General features: G+C 42.6%; 1 protein-coding gene across 2 annotated transcripts in view; it reads right to left on the bottom strand.

The window, feature by feature from the left end:
• The window catches only part of PTPRG (protein tyrosine phosphatase receptor type G), a 649,319-nt gene that overhangs the window by 234,776 nt on the left and 388,190 nt on the right, over positions 1–26,353 (bottom strand). For both annotated transcript variants that reach the window (XM_008146280.3, XM_008146281.3), the window contains exon 4: positions 25,886–26,034. In XM_008146280.3, coding sequence (XP_008144502.1) covers positions 25,886–26,034 — 149 coding nt within the window. The remainder of the gene's footprint in view (positions 1–25,885; positions 26,035–26,353) is intronic.

Raw genomic sequence — 26,353 nt, 5'->3', positions numbered from 1 at the left:
TTCACAGAACATGTAACTCCTCTCAGGAAGCTTCCAGGCTAGGTAAACCACTTAGCTCATTTTCTGCCAATGTCGCCTGTAGGTCCACTGTGTCCCTCTAACTGTATTTAGGGTTCCTGCTCTGCCTCATGCACCTAGCATGGAGACCAGGATAAGCTCAGCGCTCAATACCCCTTTGTTAACTGTTACAAAGGCAGTGAAGCTCTGTCTAAATTCCTGCCCCATTCCAGAGGCGAATCAGCCTTCATCCCCAATGCAGCCAATGACAACTCCTTGTCTTGTTCAGATTTTGCAGTTAATTCCATTATAGACACTCACACCATATCCTTGGGTTTGTCTGTAACTCAACATTTTTCATTTCATGTTTGCTGTTTTTTGACGGTTCACGAACGCATCTCACATCCCAAACCGGATTTTATGATTTATGAATCCCCCACCACTCCAAGACCTACGCCTCCTCAGCATTCATTTGAAAGTCAACTGACTGACCAATGATGGCATTTCCAGTAAAAGCCCGATTCCCTTTACCCGTAATTATGAAACATGCTCAAGCTAATACCCATTTAACCACAACTCTACAATAAATCCCTCGGCTAAAGTCTTTACTTATAGAAATGTTGTACCATTCATTAAAAATACTAATTCATCTTCTGTATATTTTGTCCTCATACCTACCTCTAATAATTCCCTAAGGCAATATTTCAATTAGACTGTCTTTACAAGTAATTTATGAGGATTTTGACTGGTTAACATTAGGTTACCATGTAAAATATCAGTAACAACAAAAAAATTTTAATAAACTTTTTTGGTAACGCATCAAAATGGACTTACATAAGTGTAAAAAAGTGACTTAAGTTAGAAAAATACAGGGAGAATTTTTCTATCTTTTTAGAACTGTGAATATATTTAGAACACATATATGTGTTTGGATACACATGATTTCATTAAAAGCCTCCTGCAATTTAAAACTGAAGTCACTCAGAATACACGGATGATTGAGGTAAATTGTAAACAATATATTTACTCATCAAACCTATATCCTTTAAAAGTAATGTAAGAATTATCATGAAAGCAATTTATAAAGTCACTCAACCAGAGCCAGAAAAGGCAAGCTGGAAAATCAGAATGGACAGTGCCTTGTGACAGGTGGAAGGTGGAAGGCAAGAGGCATGCACTGTGTTATTTAATAAATGTTACCCTTGCACGAGATTCATAGTTCACATTTTATCATCACCTATAATAAAGTCTAAAATGCAAGGTCTTATGAAAGAAGACCTAATCTCACCAAGTAAACGGGAGGGTATATATATATATATGTGTGTGTGTGTGTGTGTGTGCATCTTCCCTTTTTCACACTACCCCCTACCCCGCCTTTCAGAACAATCAGAATGGGAACTAGCTGGCTGGGACAAGAGGCGGTTTGAAGGTCACCCACGTTGTAGTCAATTTGCCTTGGATTTTAATTTATGTGATTTTAAAATGTGGACAGCATCCAGATGGTACGTTTTCCAACGGAGATGGGTAAATTAATAAATAAATAACCCAGGCATCCCTTCAGAGGACATGCTGCTAAAGTGACTCGTTCATAAATAATACCTGGTGTTTTAGCCGTTTTTAAGGGCGTGCTAGGAATGTGAATTGTAGCTGAGACACCTCTGGTCACCTTTTGATAATGAGCCTGTTGTTAAATAATAGACACCGATCTCTCCCGTTGTGGGAGGCAAAGTTGAAACTTCTGAAGATGGGAGATCTAGGAGAATGAAGTGACAAGAAGTGTGTCCAAATAGAGTCTCATGCAGACCCGTGAGTACGCTTCTAAGCCATGTCCAGAAGATAACAGAGAGCTCTTGCAAGACCACCACTCTTGAGATTTGATGCAAATAGTCTTGCAAAGGAAAAAATGAATAGGTTCTTAGTATGTGAGAGAAAAATCATTTTAGGGACTTAGCCAGCTCCCATCTCACTGGAAACACCCATACAGAGAATCACTGGAGTAGGCCCTGGTCGGCCATATTAGTTCTCTATAACATGAGCAGAGCCATCTGGACCAGATATGGGCCACTTGATCACTGGACCAATCAGGTGTCTTTCCTGGGTCTTTGGAATCTTAACTTATAACCTACAAATACAAAAAGTATCGGGAACCAGAATGCATCACGCTTACTGCGAGAACCTGCTGATGGACAAGATACAACAGAAGCAACCTGAAGACAAACAGAAACTGCGGATGCAAAGGAAGCTTTCTATCTGCCCGCCAGCCCTTTCTAGCCACATGTGTGCCCTTGAGTTGCACGAGACACCCCTATATCTTTATAAGAAACTGTCCTTTTATGTTTAAGCTGACTTGAGTTGGTTTCTGTTCAATGCACCCCGTGAGTGCTAACAAAGCTACGGCACACAACAGCATTCTGCTCTCGGATCCTGACGTGACATCCTCGTTTGATGGCTACCAGACAACAAAACCTAATATGGCAGCGAGGCTTGACTACGAACAGTAAGGTGTGTGCAGATTTGGAAATGCAATCACAATACCTCAGCCTCCTGTTCTCTGTTTGAATGAAACAATTTTCTCCTGACCGAATTAACAACAGGATTTAATGAAACCACGCATTTCATAATGTGTTTGCGCATGCATTTCCATTTTTGTTTGGAATCAGAAACACTTCTCTCATAGAATATGACAGATTAAACTATTAAAATGTATAGGCAGTAATTAATGTATCATTGCTAGAAACGCAAGAATGCTTTCCAGTAGAATGTGGATGTCACCAGAGAAAGATCATTTTGAAAGAACTATCTATAAAAAGTTTTAAAATGCTGATGATCTTTCAAAAGGACATTAAAAGGGTACCTTTAAAAGTGGATCTCCTTTCTACAGGGACTTCTCTCCTCCCCTTCAGAACAAGGAGCCGTGCAGATCCTGACTTCCAGTAAACCACTATCTTTTATCCGTTCGGTAATTAATGGATGCTTTGATAGCAAGGACTCCTAAGGAACATTTTTCAAGCTTAAATGCAGGCTGGGCTGATTCACAGAGAGCACATCTAAAAAGACCGGGGCATAAGTAATCACGAGTCGCAAACACTGTGCGGAGCATTTGGGCACCAACCAGGTTCCCAACAACGGATGTGACTTGTTATTGTAACAAGGAAATGACTTACTGAAACACAAAAACGTGCCTGCCTTCTCACCCGGGCCTTGTCCGATAGATGAGCACACATTTCCCAGATGACCGTTTAGAAAATCCTTTCTTTAAAAATCACATTGGCTCCGGGGCGTGTTTTTTCTGATGGATTTGAAAATCTGTGCTCACGAAGTAAGTTTATTTCTTCGGTGCAGCCTCTGACTAGGTTAAAATCTGACTGAACTAGCCTACAGGTAAATTTTCTGTCAGCTGCTTGGCTTAAAATATGAGTCGGCCCTGGAAAATATTTGGAGAAATTCGATTTAGCATGGCGTCGAGGCCTTTTCAGGCAAGGGACAAATTATTTGTAAGCAGACACTTGCTTTCAGCCTCGGTTCTGCACATCTAAGACCCTGGTTGTGGGATGGGTGTCTGAGGAACTGGTTTACTCTGACACAAGCCCCCTGGGTGGAAACCGCATTTTCCTGGGGAGGGGGAGGAGTATAAGCAGGCTGTGGCTCTCCAGCAGAGGTGAAGCAGCCAGTCACCTCTATCACCACAATCAGAAGGGAGTAATAGGCAGTGGAGGCCGGTTTAAGGGGGACTGCTCTGGAGAGAGCGAGGGCGCTGCATGGAACGCAGACCTTTCTGCCCTCAAATGTTCCCCAGGCCCACAAGGGAGGTCTTATCTCCTCTGCCCTATTAATTACCGATTTTTAATCTTCTGCAGGAAAACAATTTTGAATGAATATACTAAGCTTCATTCCCCAATTACCCTATAAAAGAGCCACTGAGAAATAAACAATATGAAAAAAAGGAAAAAGAAACAAAATTTAAACAGTAAGGGGCCCCTTTTCCTCAATACCTATGCTCATTCCAAATGACGACTGGAATGAGTCTCGTTTTGACTCAGCAGTCGTGACAATAAGAACAGATCTAGTCACTGTTACCACTTATTTGGCCATCTATCAGGCACCCTGCAGGTGGGGGTGAAGGAGCTGCATCCAAACCCAGGCACATGTCTGAGTTCACATCTTACTCACTCACTGACCACATCATTCTTCGTGCCTCTGAGATGTGCACAAAGGGAGTGCCTATGGTAACCACAATACTTTACTGAGCTTCAGAAAAGTCAAGATACATGCAGCACAAGGACTTGTCTAGGAAGTAAAATACATGGACAAGTAGTTAATGTAAAAGAATTGTCATGCCCATAATATTGTATTTTCAATCTGTAAGTATGAAGTTTCTAAAACCTCTGTGTTCAATGACAACTAACACTAATCCAAGCCCAACGTTTAATACAGTCATCATCAAACCCTTGTATGTGGTAAAATCTGCGTCAGCCTCAGAGATCAATTCCATTGTGGCTATTTATGCAGCGATGCTAGTAACTAAGGGAAATAAACCAGCCCCACTCGCACCATTGATTACCAAGACTTAAGACAAATGGCATTGCATAGTTTAATGCATGGGCTGCAAAATCATTTCTCTCTTTAATAGCGTACCCTTTATTGAAAAAGAAATCATTTAAACATCATGACAATAAAGCATGGCAAGTTCTATTAACCTTTTGAAAAACTTGTGATTAGAAATGCATCAGTAAAATCCGAGAATGAATATAAAAATGGTTTTGCCTCCTAAAAGCCAACACCTGCGGAAGACACCACTTGAGGTTTGCTCTTGGAACTCTGATGACAGCCAGGTCAACACTGAAGACTCTACATAACCTATCCCAGCCACTATTTCCAATCAGATTAATTTTCATTGTGTCTTTATGCTAACACATGGGTGTTTTACATTAGTTCAAAAGAGAGTTATTCTGAAACGTGGTGAATTTGAAGGATAGAGAGAAACTCAAGGGAAAAACCACTAGAATACCTGGAGTCATGAAAAGAATTCAAAGGGGAAAATATTACTCCAGAATGGTTACATTTTATACTTGTCAACAAGACAAAATCCTGGATCCCTTTGGAAGCTCTAATAACTTAAAGCCAGGTGGTGTCAATTAAAAAAAGCATGGATTGGTTAGTGAGATAAAGGAAAAACAGTATCAAAAGAACTAGAAAAATAATTTTCCATAGTATTGAATGGAGAATTCATAAAAAATTAATTATAGAGGAACACAGGCACCAAACATTCTCAGTCCTTCCAGGTCCTTCTGCCGAGGTTGCAGAACTAAGCTCTCAAATGCCAAAGCAAAAATGAAAAGCAAGGCTCCCCACAGTAAGATTAGTGCGTCTGCATCAAGAACATATGTGTTGCTATATATATATATATATATATATATATATATATATATATATATATATAATATTCAGACCTATAATTATTTTAAAATCATTTAAAATATTTTTTGCCTAATCCTCACTCAAAGATATGTTTTAATTGATTTTTAGAGAGAGAGAGAGAGAGAGCGAGAAACACCCATTGGTTGCCTCCTCGTAACATGGGTATGTGCCCCGACTGGGAAATCAAACATACATCCCTTCAGTGCCCAGGACGACACTCCAACCAAATGAGCCACACCAGCCAGGGCCAGACCTCTAATTTTTGTGGGGTTTTTTTGTTTGTTTTTTACAATTAAGTTCTTAAGCACAGAGGCGGGTAGTGACAGCTAAGACACCACGTATTAAAATTTCTTAGTGCTTCATCCCTCTACCTGTTGGTGTCTAACTCTGACCTCACTGCCCACCTATGAAAACCTCTGGTCTAACTCCGAGCCTACTACCTAAGCATCTTCCTTCTAACTGACCTCACAACAAAGTTCACACACGCCAGGAAGATAATGCTCACGCTAATAAACAACAGGGAAATTGTGGAGCGTAGGTGAAAACAACACAGGACTTACTTTTACAGACCGGTGCTTGCTGAAAATGAGGAATAACTTCCTATTATCCCATGCTGGCAAACTGGAAAGTCTCATGTCACAAAACACAAAGCAAAGCCCTATGCAAGGTCCCACGGCCAGAAATGTAAATTAAAGTCTAAAACATGTATCAGATTTACTGAGTTTAAATTTATTCATAAGTCGATCAATCTTTATCAGATAACGCGTTAGAGAAGGATGATTTGTGTCCAAAAACTTTTCCTTTCTTTCTTCAGATACCCACTTGATCGAGAGTAGTAAGTGGTGAAATGGCCAAAATGATTCCCCTGGAAAATCCACACACAGCGAATGGAACCCAGAGCAGCTCTGCTCCGAGTTGAGTATCCATCCCATCCCATCACTGCGTAAAGGCAGGCAGTGCAGGCCACCAAATGTTCTCCTGAAGTTGCTTGGCATTCAAACAGCACAAGTTCTATACAGTTTTTCCTAGTAAATATACCACAAAGATAAAGCAGTGGATTTTCATTATAGCTATGGCTAAAATAACAATAAAGTTCATGCTGGAAAAGTGGGGAAAGAGGAACAGCGTCTTGATAGAAGCAGGAATTCATTCATTACTACCACCAGGCCGAGTTAAAATAAAGTACCTATTTGAATCAAGGCAAAGAGGACTTGGAGAAGGATGAAACTGAGTTGGTAACCACGAAAGAGACACTCTCCAAACACCCTTATTTCATCTGTCTTTCTAATAATGACCGAAGTTAGACTTCTTTGAACCTCTTGCTGACTGAGAAAGCAACTCTATGTCCTAAGAGAAACCTCAGATTCAATTATTCCCCAGTAGAAATGTGGTTAGTAACAGCATTATTGATTTTTGCCCAGTATGTTCTAATTTGTTAGTATTTTTTAAAAACCTTACATTCCTGGGTTTACTATGTTCTAAGACACCGTGACAACCAGTACATTCTGTAACGTTTGCCATAGGCCAGGAAAGCAGATTTTTAATCTCTTCATATTCAGCCCTGGCATTGCCAACGTTGGACCCGGATTCAGAACAATCCGTCTCTCTGGGTTTCCATGTCAGTGTAAAAGAGACGATGTTAAACACATCTAAATTCCAGAAAGTTTAGTCATTTTTGGTAACTGTGCCTGAGAATTGTAATTTTGTTTGTTTACTTACATGTAAATAAACAAGAATGATGAAGAGTGACAAAAGAAATACATTCAAAGATAACACTTGGAGACATGCATAGCAAGAAGAAATAGTCCAAACCAAATGAAGCACTGTCTAATAAGTAGGAGAAAAAATGCTGCAGAAAGCCAGCAAGACGCTGTAAGAAGTGGGCGAGGCAGGGCTTTGGCTGAATGTCCAAATGGCTGCACTGGGGACATACACATTCCTATTAGCAGTGCTCACGGCCAGCCAGGGCAACGCCATCCCACTCTGTTTTCAATCAAATCCATCTTTAGTCAGGGAACGTCCTGATTTCCTGATGTTTCCATCAGGACTATGAAGACAAAAACCTCAATGTCTGTTTATTAACATGTTTATATTTGAGGTTGATTCGGGATTATGTGTAAGTACAACACAGAGGTATAATTTACTGAACAGAAAATAGGCACTGTTGTCATTTTTTCTATTTAATTAAACTATTTAGAAGAGGTTACACATGTAAGCAATACAATTAAACTGCAGCCTTTTGAGGTTACATTTAATTCATTAATGAAGCATCTTCCTAAGTAATATGTTCGTTTTGTTTTGAGTTTATTGATCACATTGTTTTAATAAACATGCAATAAGGTTGAAGAACAAATTTTAAAAGAGAACAGCCAAAAAATAACAGGCTTCAAATAAACAACTTATCACCGAGCAATTAACTACCTGTTTTTACTAACTAAAATAATGGTTTTCATTTTTGCAGGAATAACAGTCCTACAGAAAAACCTCTTGTAGTTTATGTGCAAAATACCTTTGAAACACTAGTGCCACTAGGTTTTTTATCTTAAGCTGTTGCTGGGCGAATGTCAGATTCAAAGGGCGTATCATTCTAGCTCTTAGCAAATCAATTGACTAATCCACCCAAGACTCTTATCAATCCTGGAGCCAATCTTTCTACCAATCACCGAAAACGAGGGTTCCATCCCATTCATAAGAACATTAGACATGTCAAACAAATTGAGGGTCCTATTCAAACCCCAGCTCCCTGCCAGCTCTGATCTCCAACTCCATCGTTCACACCATAATCTACTTAAATTGAACAAAGCCTGTTGGGTAAAACCTGCTGAACTTTCTACCCTCTCCTAAGCCAAGGGGAGGTGACAAGCATTGTGTCTGCCAGTCAGTATGTCAAAGCAAAATGCCCATCAATACTGCTTCTGGTCTGCCCAGGGCTGGCATTAGAACCAGATTTGACTAAAAGATGGACAGTTTGTGAGCTAGCTCTTATAAACCTAAGCTCAAAGAACCCTTATATGTCCAAATTAACTAAGAGCAGCAGATTCATTCTTTTACTTTACCAAAAATTTAAATATGTCACCTACAAGGTTCCAGCAGCTGCGCTTGACTCTGAGGCCTTAGAAGCTAACGGGAGACCGGCTTTGTCCCTGACCACTGAGGCTGGGAGGACGGTCACTTCCGGCAGCCTGCACTGTGGGCTTTCAGAATTCTAGAAAATTCCTGAGACTAGTCACGAGGGACTGAATAAAACTTTATGTACATTTTATATTTTCTGTACATTAGGTAGTAAAAGACAAATTACTGCTATAGAAAAAAACGGTTTCTTTCTCTCCAGATTCTTTCCTATTTGGGGAGTGGGATGGGACAAGGAGTATCAGAACATAATACTAGAGTCTGAATGAAGCATTAAATGCAAAAAATAAAAAGACTCCTAAATATACAAAATTTCACATGCAATTTCAGGAGGTTTATTAACCTCAGATTAGTAACTTTGCTACCTGGTGGGGAAAAGTAATTATTATTGCAGACAGCTGCAGAATTTATATACAAAGCCACCAAATTATATTATATAGAATACAAAACCAATTAACTCCATATGGCATCCGGAACATTCTTAATTCATGAAGTAAAAACAAACATAGGGAGCTGTAACCCAAATGCCTTTGGCTTTGAGATGGAACATACTGGCTAACTGATCACCAATCCTAGGCCACCATCACTTGTGAAGGCCAAGACCGTGTGTTTGACATAAAGTGTGTAGTATACACATAAATACAGAGACTTGGGCTTTTTCAAACAGAGATTTCCAGGTTCTTCTGAAAAAGCCAGAACTCCTGACTAATATTGGCTTATTTTCCCAAATGTCAACAAACCAAATAGCAATTGAAATAATTCCTACCTTTCACCTTCATGTCATCTGGCTGGTCCCTAGAGAATCCGAGTTTATCCCAAATACATACTGCACATAGCTGTGACATTTATAACAGGGGAAACCAGGGAAAACAGAAGGAGCCAAAATGTCCATCAACAAGGCATTGCTAAAATAAATTGTCATATCCACATCATAAGGAGAAGCAAAAATGTACTGATCACCTACTAAGTGATGCGAAACTAGGCATTTTATAAACATTAAACTTTTAACTCATCTAAAAACTCTCGCCCAGCCAGTGTGGCACAGTGGTTAAGTGTCGACCTAGGAATGAGGAGGTCACAGTTTGATTCCCGGTCAGGGCACATACCAGGGTTGCAGGCTCGATTCCTGGCATGCAGCGTGCAGGAGGCAGCCAATCAATGATTCTCTTTCATCATTATTTTTTCTATCTCTCTCTCCCTCTCCTCTCCTCAATCAATACACACACACGCACACACACATATATACATATATATGTATATGTACACACACACACACACACACACACACACAAACTACAGGCCCAATGCACCAAATTCCTGCAAGAGTAGGCCTTCCTTTCCCCGGCTGCCTCCTCCAGCTTCCCTCTAGCACCCAGGACCCAGGTTTCCCTTGCAGAGGGAGGCCCCGTCCACCCACCACAGCCTGCTGGTCGGTCACAGCCCTGGCTTCATCCGGAAGGATGGATGTCCAGTCTAATTAGCATATTATGCTCTTATTATTATAGATATAAAAACTCTCATCAGGTGGATATTAAACATAAGTCTATAGATAAAGAAACAGGTTAAATAGATGCCCCAAATCTCATAGTTAATAATGAAATTTGGACCCTTATACTCTGGCTCAGAGTGTAGATAACTGCTTATTGACAATGGAAGATTCTATCCTCTAGGATGTGAAAATGAGCCTATAAAACTATATGCAGCAAACTGACATTTCTATAGAGTGCTACATATTTGCAGTAATAACACATACTTTGCAGAAAAAACACATACTTTCTTCTTAGTTCATACACTGTTTGAATTATTGCATAATTCATAATCTCACTATGTAGTAAGTATTTGGTAACTCACAACTACATAATAAACATATATTACTTTAATAATCAAAAGGCTATGAAACCATTTGCATTTTGAAGAAAATTATTTTTTATGCTTTCATATGCTAACTTTGTACTTCTTTCTGCTTAGAAAATTAAGGTCTCAGAAATGACATTAAGTTAGGCTCATTATTCTATTATTTCTTCCCTAATCTTTTTTTCAAATATATTTTTACAGATTTTAGAGCGCGAGAAACATTGATGTGAAACATCCATCAGTTGTATGTGCAACCTTTTGGTGTACGGAACGATGCTCCAACCAACTGAGCCACCGGCCAGGGCTCTTCTCTAACCCTAAAGTAAAATGTATTAATTGTAAAAACAATTGTAGAATGAAGCAAGACGCAAGAGAGAAAATTAGGTTTCATTTTTGAAGTGAAGAGTATTGCTAAATATGGAAAATATTCATAATCTGCATAGTGATACAGCAGGTACGATCATATTCACTTTGATACTAAGTATATTTTCATCTTTCCCTTACCCCCGGCCACGCCTGGGGAGAAAATAGATGAAAACACTAACAGGGCTCACTGCGATCAGTACAATGCGGTCAGAAAATGCTAACAGGGCTCACTGCGCCAGCAGAGCTCACACTCAGGCTCTTCAGTGATTTCTGCCAAGTCAACAAACATTAGGCGCTACTGAGATTCCCATCAGAGGGACTCTCCTTCTTACCTCAGTTTTGTCTGACAAATAGAGACACTGGTTATTACCTGCTGGTTTCATAAAGAGATGTATTTATAAGTGATGGCTGAATGACACAATGTGTTGAGTGCTCTAAGTTCACATAGTAAGTACTTTTTGAAAACATAACTATTATTGTTGTCCCAGGAGTTGTTGTTGATAGAAGAACTATGGGGGAATGTTGTTTATTTCCGGACACCTGATTCAGGAGGTCCCCAAGGGAACTGAAAAAAAAGTGAGATTTTGAAAAATCTCCCCTGAATTACCTGAAAGGGACAAGGCCCTGATAAGCACCTGGGAGCTGTGCCCCAGTGGTTACCAGTTTCCGTATAGAGTCTGCTTTTATAGGTCCTAGTTCCATGCTGGGTCCCCAAAGACCAAGTTGATACCTTCTTCCACAAGCACCCCTTCAAAACTATCCAGACCCACTACCACTCTCTCTGCACACCACTGCTCACCCCAATCACGTGCTCCCCAGACAAGGTACACACCAGGGCGCCTCCTGCTCTAACACTTCCTCTCCCTGGCCCACACCCTCCTTCGCGTGGTGTCCGGCCCTCCTCCTTCCCGGGAAGCGTCTCCGCCATCCCACCTGCGTCCTCCCACAGTGTACTCCTATGCATCTTGTTCTAGTGATGCGTGCTCTTCACAAGCTCCCCCTGGAGCAGGATCTGAGGAGTTTTATCAGCGTGTTCAATAAAGACGGAACTTTTTCATTTTGCTCTTTCCCTTCTGTTAGCACTGGATGAGGCAGCAATACCTGAACTCAACTGGTGGAATTTCAGGCATCTTTGAGATCAATTTGGCTGCCCTAAATGAAGCATTCAAAGATATTGACCTACTAAAAAAAGGGGGCTGCCCTGGCTGGTTTAGCTCAGTGGATAGAGCGTCGGCCAGGTTCGATTCTGATCAAGGGCATGTGCCTAGGTTGTGGGCTTGATTCCTGGCGGGGGACGTGCAGGAGGCAGATGATCGGTGATTCTCTCTCATCATTGATGTTTCTATCTCTCTTTCCCTCTCCCTTCCTCTCTGAAATCAATAAAGATATATTTTTTAAAAAGGGGGTGGGGGGCAACACCCCACAGTCTATAAACCTATTGCCTGACTCCATCCAGCTGCTGCTTACATCATGAGTTCTATGAACTGATGGAGAGAACAGGGAGAGTGAGCACAGTGGAGAGGCAGGGTGTTCACCTTGAGGACGGACAGCATTTTACCTGAATGTGGAAAACAGACTATCACGTGAGAGCTTCTTTGTTTGTTTGTTTACAAAGTTTAGTTTTGTTTTCCACTTAATAAGGAACGAGTCAAAATTACTTGAATTTGGTTTTGGGGGGAAAAATGCTCACTTAATTTTGACATAAATTCTCGCTAAGATTCACTCTGCTGGCCTCTCAGGTGCCATCAAGTCAACAAGCTTGTTTTTCTTGTTCACTCTGAAACTCCGAAACGCTGATCACAATGCCTCGTTTTCAGTGAGCACAGGTGAAGTCTGGCTAAGGTGAGGGTGGGGCACAGGCCTGGAATGTCCTCACTCTCCATGGATGGGCGCTGGAGCACCTTCTGGTGAATGGACCTGCAGAGAAATGCGGCAAACAATTCCAATTCGCAGGGCCTATGGAGGAAACTGATCATCTCAACGTAAAATCCCCACAGGCGAGCCTTTTAACTCTGCTCCAGGAATTGCTCATGCACATGTTAGCGGCTCTCAAACAACGTGGGCCTCATCAACTAATTGCAATCATCTGTCTTGATATGCAGATGTAATGGTAGTTAATACTAGCTGCACGCTGGAAGAAGACACCTTTAAAAGATCACTTTGCTAGCTGCACAGCCAACCCTCAGCCTCAGGATGAATGTGTTTATTTGGGAGTAACTAATTTATTTGGGTCTTTCGCATCCTTAATATAAGAGGTAGTTTTGGGGGAGGACTTGCTTCGTTAAGCGACTCTTTCATGAACGAATGACAGGTTTTTCCATCTCAGGGATTAGAGCTCCTTGCCTTCTACACCGAGACAACAAGATGAAGATGGAATACGAGCAAGTCGGTCCCTAACACGTACCACGGCTTTCCCTTTTATGGGACCGCATCCATCAGCAGCCGAGATGCAGCAGTGAACAAGACAGACGGACGCCTCTCTCCTCCAGAAGATTACATGCAGTGTATGTGCGTGGGAGGAGGAGGCGAGTTAATAAACAAGTAAACAAATCAATAAGTAATTTCTAAAAGTGATGGGTGCTCTGAAGAAAATGAAACTGGGTAACAGGAAGGAATGTGACAGCTGGAAAGGGAGAGAGCGTGCAATGTTCTAATGGGATTTGGAAAGGAACGAGCCACAAGGAGGAATAAGCAGGGGAGAACATTCTGGATTGAGGAAACAGCCAGTGAAAATGAGGGGGGGAGCATGGGTGTGGGGAGATTTAGGAGCAAGACCAAGGGGGCCTTATAGAGCGAGGATCTTTGCAGTTATTCAACATGTGACTGGAAATCACGGGAAGATTTTAAGCAAAGGGAAAGTGTAACGCAATTCGAGTACTTCAAACTTTGGTTCCTGGGTAAGAAGTAAATTGTGGGGTCAACAGAAACGGTTTAGGACTCTACCTGATGCTGAAGGCTCGGACCAGGATGGAAAAAGTGGGAAAGAAAGAAACAGAATGGAAATAGTGGGAAAGAAAGGAACCAGGATGGAAATAGTGGGAAAGAAAGAAACAGAAGGAGGGATGGATCCAGGATCTGCTATCTAATGGAACGAGAGGATGTGGACACAATATTAATGAGCAACACTGATGAACTTGGAAGATGCTCAAAGCACTCTACGTCTATTTACACAAATAAGCATTCAGGGAGGTTTATCATCATTGTGTTTAATCATTTATCTATGTTACATTCTCCTTTAGTGTGTATCATTATGTAAGGAAAATTGATATGTAATACATATTACACAATAAATTTTGAATATGACATAATCAAAAATTTAAAAGAAAATTTTAAAACTGAATGAAATATTTCTATAAAATATTACAGATCAGTTATCTATGACTTTCTCCCCTTGATTTGTTAAAAATGAAGAAATACAAAATTTATCACCTGAGATAACATCACTATCATTTCTACCTCGATTAGCATGTTCTTCCCTTAAACAATCAGAATTCAACCTCTTCCCACTGCACTAACCCTGGTCCCAGCCACCATCATCTCTTGAAATATTGCCATCATTCTCTGACTTCAGTGCCCACAGGCCTTCCTATGGCTCGAGTGCAGCCAATGGGATCCTTCTAAAATATAGAAATATACCAAGTGGTTGGTATGGCTCACTTGGTTGGAGGGTTACCCCGTGCATCCAAGGGTCATGGGTCCCATTACCAGTCAGGGCACATACCCAGGTTGTGGGTTTGATCCCTGGTCAGGGTGTGTGCATGACACAACCGATCAATATTTCTCTCTCACATCAATATTTTTCTCTTTCTCTCCCTCCCTTCCTCTTTCTTTAAAATCAATAATAATAATTTAAAAACCACACATCACCTCTGGTGAGGAAAAGAAATAAAAATAATATATATAATACATTTTATATATATACTAGGGGCCCAGTGCACGAATTCGTGCAACTTGAAAGGAACTGTGGGCCATGAGGCTGTGGTGGGTACAGGGGCAGGTCTCAGCCCATCCTCCACGCCCCTGCCGGGCCCCTCCTGCCGCGCCCTGATCCCGTCGGCCAGAAGCCCCACTCCACCCACTGACAGCACAGAGCGATTGGGGCGGGTGCTGTCAGTGGGTGCGAGCGCCCGGCAGGACCACGGCGCGCAGGAGCAAAGAATTTTCAGTAACCACCGGAGGCTCGCAGCGATGACAGTGACGGGCGCCCCACCTTGGTCTGGCACCCCCGCTCACCTGCTCCACCATCCCACCGTGGCCAACGCCCACCACGTTCCGTGGGCGTTCCCCCTGGTGGTCAGCACTCGTTATAGTGACCAGTTGTTCGGTCTATTTGCATATTAGGGAGATATTACATCACTCTTCCAAGGGCTTCCTATCTCTCCTGGAGTAAAAGCACAGAGCTTCCCATGGTCCACAAGGCACTGCATTCCCATCACTCTGCCCTTCCCTTGCGCTAACAGGCCAGGCAGGCTTCTGCCTCAGGGCTTCTGCCTTAGCACCTGCTCAAATAAAAGTTCCTTGAGACCGGGGCAGTTTGCATCAAGGCTCTGTTAATCCACTGAATGAGCAAACACTGTTGATAACTCAGAAACTGGAGAGGTGTAAGGAAGTAATTTAAATATTCTTCAGAGCACCAGCATTGAAGAAGGCTCTCCACTGAACTACTGGGGCAGCACTGTAGTGTATTCATGCATTTATTCAACATGCGATTGGAAATCACTATGTATTCACCTCATCAGTAGCCTCTCAGGATATGCAAATAAGAAGATTTCCGTGGCCAGCTGAGTTTGGGAGATTCCTGGTTAAATGGCAATTACGTCGCTGCTCTGATGAGATATTCCTTTAAAATTTTACTGTTAGCCCAATATCAAGCTGTAAGAGGAAGACATATTATACAGCATTTCTTAAACGTATCTGACCACAGGTCACTTTTTTATGCAGAACATTTTGACCAACTAACAAGAATCCAGAAAAATATACTGGGAGCATAATTTTCTAAGGGTGCTGCCTATGTATGGTTATGATATCTCCACCCACACTCACCCTGACAATAAATTAATTTAAATAAATAAAGTGGTGAAAAAGAGAAAGAGGGAGAGAGAAGCAAATTCAAAGGCAGAAATATCAGAAGATCCTGGGGTGAATTTTCTTTCACCGCAAACCTTGGGGTGAACACTGAGGCATAAATCAGGAAAAGTTCCTGAAATACTGGACTTTATAAAGCAATGCCGTGAAGGTGTTAATGGGGAGATTCAGAACTGTAAGCTCTACCCGTGTAGCAAAAGCTGGGATTTAGAAGTTATTTTACTATTAACCCAAATATCTTTCATGTATTAACCAGGGTTTGAAAGCCCTTTTTTCTAACATCCATGAGATGAAATTTTTATCTTTAAATAAAATAGGGTCTTGGTGAATTTGCCCAGCTGGTCTGTGATATCACAGTTAAAGGGACCCAGAGCAATAGCTGTGGTCCAGACAGTGCCAAGCCACGCATCCGGAGGTCCGCTTTAAGAATTCCTCCCACATCCCCGTAAGTGGGGGGCACTGTGACATACTAAGCCGGGGATTGAAAGGGGAGCCAGGAAATAGACTTTCATTCAATCTTGACTTCTTTCTATTCCTTATAAATCTTTCTGACTGTCCTTTCTGAGTGACGATGACACAAAAGTACTTGCGAAAGGCTTTAGATTTAAGATGGTTTGAAACCTTCCTGCTCAAATTTTGACAGGACAAAAAAAAGTGGGAGGAGGGGCAGTCCTGAGCCATATGCCCATAAAGCCCCCGACCATCTTACAATACATCTGCTTTGGCCACCTGAGGTCTCTAGTTCTGTGCACAAAGGGCTCCCCAGCCAGCTTTGTGTGAGTCCCACAGCTTGGAAATGGATTCGAAGAAGAACAGTGTTCAAAGCCCCGGGAACAAATGTTCAATAGATGATTGATAGATAGATAGATAGATAGATAGATAGAGAGATAGAGAGATAGAAAGAACTTAGTTATTTATAAAGAATAAAATCTGTACCCAATCCAGTGAAGGCTTTTCAATAAGCAAGTCAGATCCCAATACAAAACTGAAGTATTCTATGTGTTTCTTTGTTGATAGTGAAAAAGTGTGATAATTACCACAAACTCAGCAAAAAAATTCCCCCTAAAGAATTTGTTAGTCTTTAGGCGAGTTTATTCTCTAAACCCAGTTAGAGTGCGTCTGCGTGTTTCGGTAAAGTAACCATGGGCTGCATGGCTGGAGCATGGGCAATGTGGCCAGTTTCAGCTGAGATACGCTGTAAGATCCATATCTGATTCAAAGACAGTACAACCGAAGAATAAACTGTCTCCAGCTTGGCGGGCATGGCTCAGGGGATGAGCATAGACCTATGAAGCAGGAGTCAGGATTTGATTCCCAGTCAGGGCACCTGCCTGGCTTGAGGCTCGATCCCCAGTAGGGGGTGTGCAGGAGGCAGCCGATTCATGATTCTCTCTCATCATTGATGTTTCTCTCTCTTCCTCTCCTCTCTGAAATCAATAAAAATATATTTAAAAAAAAAAAAGAAATGTCTTGGTAATAACTTTTTAGATTGATTACATGTTGACATACTAACATTTAGTGTATTAGGGTAAAAACAGATCATTAAAATTAATTAAATTTAAATTGATTTTATAATAATTATTATATACTATAAATTGTATAAAATAAATTATTCAAGTCAAATAGAATGACTTGTTTCTTTTCACATCTTTTAATGTGGCTACCAAAAATTTAAGATGACCACGTATGGCTCACATTAGATTTGCTATCAGACAGTGTTCTCTGTGTCATTAACAACAGGCTGCAGTGCTCCGTCCCGACAAGTGTGCCGCATTTTCCACGGATGCTGTAGTAAAATATAGAAATGTTTAAAAAAGTTTAAAAATGTCTAAAAAATGTTAAAAAGGTTTTAAAATGTTTGAGTTAACTTTCTTGAAACTTAAAGTGTGATATTAAGGACACATTCCCATCTGCCCTGAAGCGTGTGTACCCCCCATTGGTAAGGATTTGAACTTGGATTACTGACTCAGAGTGACTTGCTAAGGTAACCATTGGTGTGAGTGATGTACTCTCCCTGGATAACCACATGCAGCCCCTCGCCCTGTTTGAGATCAACATGTGTGCATTGACGTAATTCATTGACAGCCGCCTGAACTGCTGCGGGTACGAAACAGGCTTTAAAAATGGGTCCTGGCCAGCCAACAGTGCTCGCCTGTGGAGACAGCCACAAAGGCACGTCCTTTTGTCAGTCCCACAAGCAACGCCGCTCCACACTCCTCTCCCTGCCAGACGACAGAAGAACGGCTAATACTCCCGATCGAGAGGCGACCGAGCTCTCGGGTGAGGAACGCCAGCCCCCTGCATCTGGACCAGCCCAGCCCAGCTGCTGGACCCCAGAGACCAACATCACCAGGATCCCGTTAAGCCTATACCCACAGCATCAGGAACTTGTGTGAGTGATCAAGTGCTGTGCGATTTGTGACTGCATATGTTTCATGTGGTGTAATTCCTCCGGCAGTTAGGTGAATCATTTTGCGTACGCTTAAAACTGAAATTAAAGCTTCGGGCCTTTTCGGTCCTAGGCCTGCCCTTGGTCCTGCTTGCGTAGAGTAGCCTCTTCGCTAGCAACTACTTGAATGTCCCAACACCTGCACGGTTAAAGTTTATCAAAAGGGACGCCTTAGATAAACACCCCCGATCCTTTCCTGGGATCTACTTGGGACCATAGATATCTCTAGGCCAAGAGCCAGAGCATCTTCTGTTCCCTGCCCTCGCCTCTCTCTGCGTTTTACTGCTGGTTCAACCATCTCTGAACAACTGCAGCTCTTTAATGTTTTTTTCTTTCCCGCTATACAATAGTCAACAGTTAGGCTTCCAACAAAATTATTTCCGCTACATCAGTGATTCGAAAAGCAACTTAGACCCAGGACAAGAAAAGCAACGAAATCACCTCTCAAATAAAAAGCAACCTGGTTCAGGTTTTGGAGACACTGGAGCTTAGGTCCCGTGGGACTTAGCAGCCACCTCAGCCAAACTAATCACCTTCCCAGAACACCTCTCTCATCAGGCTGGTGAGAAAATCAGTGAGGTCACATCTGGCACGTTCCTGACACAGGTAATGCTTATCACCTGGTGTCCACAGTACTGTCCGTACAGTCACACCACCAGCACTGCTCCAACACATCCCTGCACCCCTTTGGCTGTCTGAGGGCTCCCTGTTTCTCTATCGGGAATATCTCGAATTTAACCGGTTTTCATTTTAGAGAATGTATGTCATCTGCTTGTCTGCAGTTCTCAGTGCTGATCAGTTATCCGCACACACATGTCAGTGACACAACAACGAACAGCCCGAGCCAAGTTCACACCTAAGGACGGTGGCGTGTGCAGAGGACCCTCTGACCTCACAGAGACGCACCCCACCAGGGGCCAGGGCTGCTTTGAACTCACAGACCAGTTCTTCAGCTTTGCACAGTCAGGCACCAACTTCTCCGGCCTCGCACTCCAAAAGACGGGGCCTCCTCACGTGTTCTTAACTGACACAGGACAGACCCATAAAACATCAGCCAGATGGAAATTAAATATCTCACGAGTAAAGGGTGAAACGTTCTGCTCTAAAATGGAATCATTATTTCAATAAAGCCATTAAGCAAATTTCAACCAATTCCCTTGCCACTTGATGGAAATCACTGCGGAGGTAAACATGATCGACTGCCCCACAGAATAACACACCACAAAACCAGGGGACAACCTCCCCCCCTTCCGGGAGGGGCAGGGCCAGGAAACCAGACTCTGCCGTGAGAGCCATGGGCCCAGGCCTCTGCATGAACAAAGCAATGCTTCAAAGAACATGTGACATAAATCCCAGGACTTTAAGGAAAGGGCAAGGCAGGGCCAAAGAAAATGTGTGATACTGCAAAATCTATTTTTAATACAAAGTGCTCAGCCTCCCTTTTATGACAGTTCTCTCTACTGACAAAGCAACATGGTATCCAGTCCACAGACACTGGACAACTTTCCTGTGAACAAGACAAGCAGGTGCTATAATTTTCAAGATAATGAAAACCCAAATCATCATCCGTGTCCCCTGGAAACATTTACTTGAACAGGACTCCATGTCTTGCAAGGAATATGGACTAAGGGAGGAGAGAAGAAAGTTATAAGCCTTGTTTCCAAATGACTGGTATCACTAACTTCCATGAAAATAGGAGAGGGGGCGTGGCCAAATACGTTTGGAAACACTCTGAGTTAGACCAAGATAAACTGAATCCTTCCATGGAGGATTCTTCAAAGCTTTTTTATAATATGTACAAAATAAATCTCCAAGAAGGCACTTAACAAGTCTAAATTTATCTCCTGCAAAACAGAAGAGATACATAAGAAGTGCTGGACAAACTGAACATTCAGTCCCTGCTCTAGAAGCTGAGGCCACAGAAACAGGGACCAGTGTGGGAGCTCAGTCTCTGGCAGATCTACCTGCCATGCTTGCATCAGTGTAGCCAGGGGGACGCTGTGTGACACCCTAGCGTGTGTCACAAGTGCGTGAGCTCACCTGGGAGAAGGAAGGCAGATGTAGGTCACTGAGACACAACCTGGAACTCCAGTGCAAGATTATCTTCTAACCAAATTGTAACAGAAGCAGAACCAAGATCCATTTCACAAAACACAAGACACATCATTAGTGTGATCTGGGCAGGAAGGTAGGAGCTGGGGGAAGGAAGAATACAGGAGCAGGTCAAGGAAGCATAGCAAGGCTGCGGTTACTGAAGACAACCGCAGCCCCAAACGGATGCCACAACGGAAAGCACAGCAAAGGCCCGCCTCAGACTAGCGACTTCTTGCCTCTGAACAAACCTGGACACGCCTCACCTACCAGGTAGACAAGTAATTTAACGTGCTGGTGTCATGGCTGCAACTAACCCGGGCTCTTTGGGACATAAATCGGTGGTGCCGTGCTAGGGAAACAGTTTTTAAAACACAGGTCCACAAACCCTTTATCAGCAATTATGAATCTCAAAAGCTTCTAATACCGAAGGTGTTTGTTTTGTTACTGTTGTTATTTATGATTTTGGTGCAAAAAGTAATCCGGGGATAAAACCTGATGTGAAGAGATATGAAGCTATTTCAAATATTGATATTTCCTACTTAGTGTAAACATTCACCTGCATGTTGCAGAAATATTAATGTATTCAAGGGGTATAATACCAGACCCTACTATGTGTCCTCTGTAATATACAGGGCATAAGCACATAAAACCTTTCTGGAAAAGAGATTCTGAAGTCTAAAACATCTGGCCTCAAGGCTCTCAGCGAAGGGACTGCAGACTTGTGCCAGATGGTAATGTGTACTTGGTATGTTATTAGGAAAAAAGTCGTTGCCTCTGTTCACTTACTGCGATGCTCTAAACAGAGCTGAAATGAACCAGCTGTGAGTTTCACTGGAAAGGGCACACACAATCAATTTGGATCATTTAAGCTTATTGAAGACTTCAACTCATAAAGCACCAATAAGTCTAAATCAACAACTCCTGTGATCTCTTATTGTAATAAACAAGATTTTAATTACCTCAGACAACAAGCATGCAATGAACCTGCACTTTAATGGAGCTCTCAGAGGCTTTACCTGGAGATTTCTCTTTGCATTAACTCCAACTTGAGCTATTAGTGGAAACACCACATGATTCAATCCCTATTAGTGTCACATGAACATTTACTTAAGTTACCAACCACAGGACAGGGAATGAGTATGGGGTAGGGAGAAGACTTAGGACAGCCTGGAAGGCACACTAGATAACTGTGATTAGACAGGTAACACCAAGCCAAGCAAGAACTGGAACTGGACACTCTGACCTCACTGTTTTAACCCCTGGCTTATCCTGAGCCTTCTGACTTCAGGATCCGGAATGACATATTCAATGGTTCTTTTATCATGTAAACGAATACATCCACAGCTCCTGGGATTTTGGGGTGGACGGTTTTTGGGGGGACCATTATCCTGCCCACCAAAACCCGCCACTGATTTTTATTCCTTAAATTTGTCAAGCATTAACTTGCCTTTGCTTATCCTTGTTCGACAGGCAGGCTCCAATTCATCTCTTCTATCTGAGTCAAAATCGTTCAGTAAAAATCTTTTATCTTAATAAACATCTGCCTCCACAGAGGTCTTCCAGCTTGTGACAAATGTCCCTCGTTCAGAGATCACTACTGATATTACACAGCTACTTACACTACTGCTTGTTCGGTTTCTGTGTCATGACTAGACTGTAAATACCTTAAGGGTAGGGACTCAGTCCTTCTGGTTTACCTTTGTAACCCAACCCAGCACCTTCAGAACAAAAGGCACTTAGGGGAAAATTGCTGCAGGGCAAGGAATAAAGCTGAATAAGAGGAGGTGGGGACATCTGAGAATCCAAACTGGGTCTAGTCTCCTAGGTATGGCTGGTAATTTAATTCCTAATTTCTTTTCTAGCATTAATTGAGCTGTAAAGAATGTTGGCTATTGAAGGGCTTTGATTTCATTTTTACAAGGACATTATTTTTCTATTAGACTGGACATTTTTAAGTGTAGGAACTAGGAGAACAAGTCTAGGATTTCGGCCAGGAAAATGTGGAGAGGTCTAATTTCTGGATGTGGACAAAGTTGTGGATGACCTCAAAGAATTCCTGGGAAGCAGCAAAACCTACAAAATTGGGTTTGTTGCAATTTACCCTCGGGGAGCAGATCCAGATTCTTGTGGGGCAGATGCTTCAAATTCCACCTGCAGAGCACAGCCAGGGCAGCAGCTGAAAACCGCACCCTGACTATCTGGGAGGAACGGAGAGGAACCTGGCCCAGCGGTGCGTGTCCCCACAAGACAAGCACCATTTCCTCCCGCAAAACCACGAGAGGATGGGACACTTCTCAAGCTGGGAGTCCTCATGATTCAATTGTACTTAAAACAATGCCACACACATAAAGGAAGGTTCGATTCCACTGAACGCAAAGCTTCCTATGCTCCAGACTCACTGTGGGGGCTGTCCTATGAACTGAAATTTTTAGCCGTGTCCCTGGCCATTACCCAGTAAATGTGAGTACCTTACCATTGCCCACAATAGTGACAACTCTGTTAGGAACAATGCTGTATTCTGCCAATCCCAGTGCAACCCTCAACAATGACTCTTCTCTGACACCACATACAAGACAAAGAAATAATGTCCCCAAAGCTGATAAATTACTACTTGATACATTACAATTTTTCACACTTTTATTTTAATTCCATTAAAAATGTAGTTATATGGAGAGAAACAAATCAAGTCTGAGATGTTCAAAGAGTGGGAACATCTCAGGGAACGCTGGTATTAATAAAGAGCTCAAAAAAAGCAATCTATATATATAAAAGCCTAAGTGACCAGCTGACCAGCCAACCGGCCAGTAGCTATGATGCACACTGACCACCAGGGGCATATGCTCAACACAGGAGCTGCCAAGCAACAGCAACTTTGCAGAGTGCCCTCTCGCACTCAGGGACCCCTCAAGGATTGTGGGACTGCCGGTTTGGGCCCAATCCCCACAGGCCAGGTCGAATGACCCCACCTGCAGGAGGGACCCCGCTCACTCTGCAGACGCCCTGTGAGCCCCGGCGTTGCCCCCGGTGCGGCCGGCTGGGGAGAGACTTGCGGAAGTTGGCTCCAGGGCGTGTCCGGCCCATCTCACCCAGTCCCTCCCCGCCAGCCACCTTCTACTTAATTTACTTTCAATGTGCAAGAATCCATGCACCAGGCCTCTAGTATAACATTAAATATTACAGACATGTTTTGGGCAAAAGTGAGCTATTTTTCTTTGCATATTTTGAAGTTAAATTTGATCCCATTACCTTTGATCTCTGAAATTCAAGTTCCTCTAAGCATATCCACTAAGTAATTTAACATGTTTATCATATTTATAAAGCAAACTATGAACTAGATGGGACTGGATGAGAAACCCAATTAATACCGGCAGCCTGAGCATCTGACATTACTTGAAAGACATAAATTGAAACAACTTGGTCAAACAGTAAGTCTGGGCGTTGCAGCTTCCATTGCTAATTAGTTTTAAACTTCATGGCACTCTTTGAGCAAAAGAAAACCAAAATATTCATTTAAAGTAATGTTTCCTAAAGAACATGCATCTAGTCTATGCATTTTTCCAGAAGCAAATTCGATGAGAAGACAGGCCCATCTTGGCATGAGTGGATGTGATTAGGGAAAAGGAAGAAGTTGTAGTTGCCAGCTCCAGAGTTCTTCCTTTCCACAGCAGATGCCAAAATAAGTTTTCAAACTTTTCAGCACAAGTCTCTTGTCTGGAACAACATTAACTGAACAAATTGCAACCCGATTCTAAGATAAAGAAGCTTTGGAGCAAACCTGGTTGGGTACAAACTATCCCTTCCACTCAAACCACTCATGGGAAATGTTCAGCAGGAGCACAAGAGAAAACCCAAGCTGAAAAATATGATGCAATCTTGTTTCTAGGAATCAAGCCTTCCACGCAGAAATAAAGCTAAGACTTCTAAGAAATGATTCACTCAATTTAAAGGGGAGAGGAGAGCCCATTAAGCAGAAACCCTACTCATGAGAATTATAATTAGTGTGAGTAGGACAAGAAGACCCACAGACAGATGCATCCTAGTACTGGAAAATGTTGATAGTGAGAATTTCTCAGCTAAACCAGAAAAAGTATGAAGCATTCACAGAAGTAGCTATATCTGGTTTCTCCAGGAATCATGGATAAGAAACAAACACACACACACACATACACACACACACACACACACACACACACACACGTATCTATAAAGAAATAATACAGATTTTCTCATCTTGTAGGGATTTTCACCTCAGGTTAAGGATATTTAAAGGGCTTGAGGAGCTAAGGTGAGTGATGAAATCCTACAAATTATATGCAAATCTGTGTGTACACACGTGTATTTTCTCTATGGAGGGAGGGGTCTCCAGCATTCATCAGATTATCAAAGTAGGTCACGACTTAAGAGAAGTTACAACACACTAAGAGCTGTCCCATGTTTGCATCCCGCCACAGGCTTGGATGCACAGCCGTTCAGCTCTCCCACAAACCTGTAGAGCTTACAGCACGGGAACCAAACGACCCACAAACATGTTTGTCCAACACAAGACTATCAGCCTGACCATTATTAAAAGCAAAAATAAGGTTAGCCACGGGCAGGTGTCCTGTCCTCCCTCCAACACGAAAAAAGGTTTGGAGATTTGCTCTTTCCCCTCCAAACTTCACCAAAAAGACACACATGACCCACTGCACCCAGGCGTTTTTCCTGCCTAGCAGCAGGGATCTTTCAGAAAACTGACACGGGGAGGCAAAATGTCACCATCGATCCCAGCAGAGTTAACCGGCTGTCAGGCCACCAATAGCCACAGCCTTGTCTTAACAGCTGATAGGAGCAAGCAAACCTTCAAACAGCTTCCCTACGGAGAGAAGCTTCTGAGACTGTTCTTCACAGAGCAACCAGCTTTTCTATATTCCAAAGGGCAAACATGGAGTCATCTGAGTTTCCTACAAAATTGCACCTTTAGAAAGCAGGGTTTCAGCTCAGAGGTTGGGCATCGACCCAGGGACCAGGAGGTCACTGGTTCGATTCCCAGGCAGGACACACGCCTGGGTTGTAGGCACCATACCCACTAGAGGGTGTGCAGGAGGTAGCCAATAGATAATTCTCTCTCATCATCGATGTTTCTGTCTCTCCCTCACCCTTCCTTTCCCTCTAAAAAAATCAATAAAAACATATATTTTTAAAAAGCAGGGTTTCTGAAATGGACAGGGAAAAGACTGTGTCAGATGAAACAAATGCTTGCAAATCATCGCCCAGACCTGAACCTACTCAATCCAGATGTCCGTGACGTCTACATGCATCTCTGGTTAGACAGGGTGGGAAACGTGAGGATGGAGAGTCACCTGTCATGCGTACAGGAAGGAGTTCCACAGACAAAGGGAGAGACAGTACACGTTTGGTTTGCAAAGTGACTGGGAGTACAGACACAGCCTCTCACTAATGGAAAGGCTCCAGGCACAGCTGCCCTTCGCCGCCTGGAGGTTCCCGTTCTCTCACCTCCACAGGGAAGCGCCTGCCATTGATGCTGTGCTCCGAGCCCGCAGAGCCATTGCTGTGGCCCCAGTGAAACTCCACCTTCTCCGCTTTGAATCTGCCTGGCAGGCCGGCGCCGCTGACGAAATAGTCGTCTTTCAGAAGGATGGCAACTGTAGAAAATGAAAGGGGAGAGAGACAAAGTGAGTTTCCAAAGCAAATTCAATAGGTTTCTTCTGTTGCTTCAAATAAAGTTTATGATTACCGTTCCTCGTGTGCCCGTTTAAAAACAACAACAAAAAACAGGCCATCTGAATAAATTACCACATTGTAGCTGCAGACTGCTCTCAAGCACCAGTTGACTCTAAATCATGGAAATTCCCAGGGAATGGTCTCAAAATGTCTTATCCATTTAACAGACGGAAAATTTGAGACAATGACAGAGTAAGTCACTCTGAATCAGCGTCTCCTAAAACTGATTGATGATCAAAA

Source organism: Eptesicus fuscus, chromosome 18 (assembly GCF_027574615.1).
Source record: "Eptesicus fuscus isolate TK198812 chromosome 18, DD_ASM_mEF_20220401, whole genome shotgun sequence".
NCBI lineage: Eukaryota > Metazoa > Chordata > Mammalia > Chiroptera > Vespertilionidae > Eptesicus > Eptesicus fuscus.
This window is presented reverse-complemented; position numbering and strand designations above follow the sequence as displayed.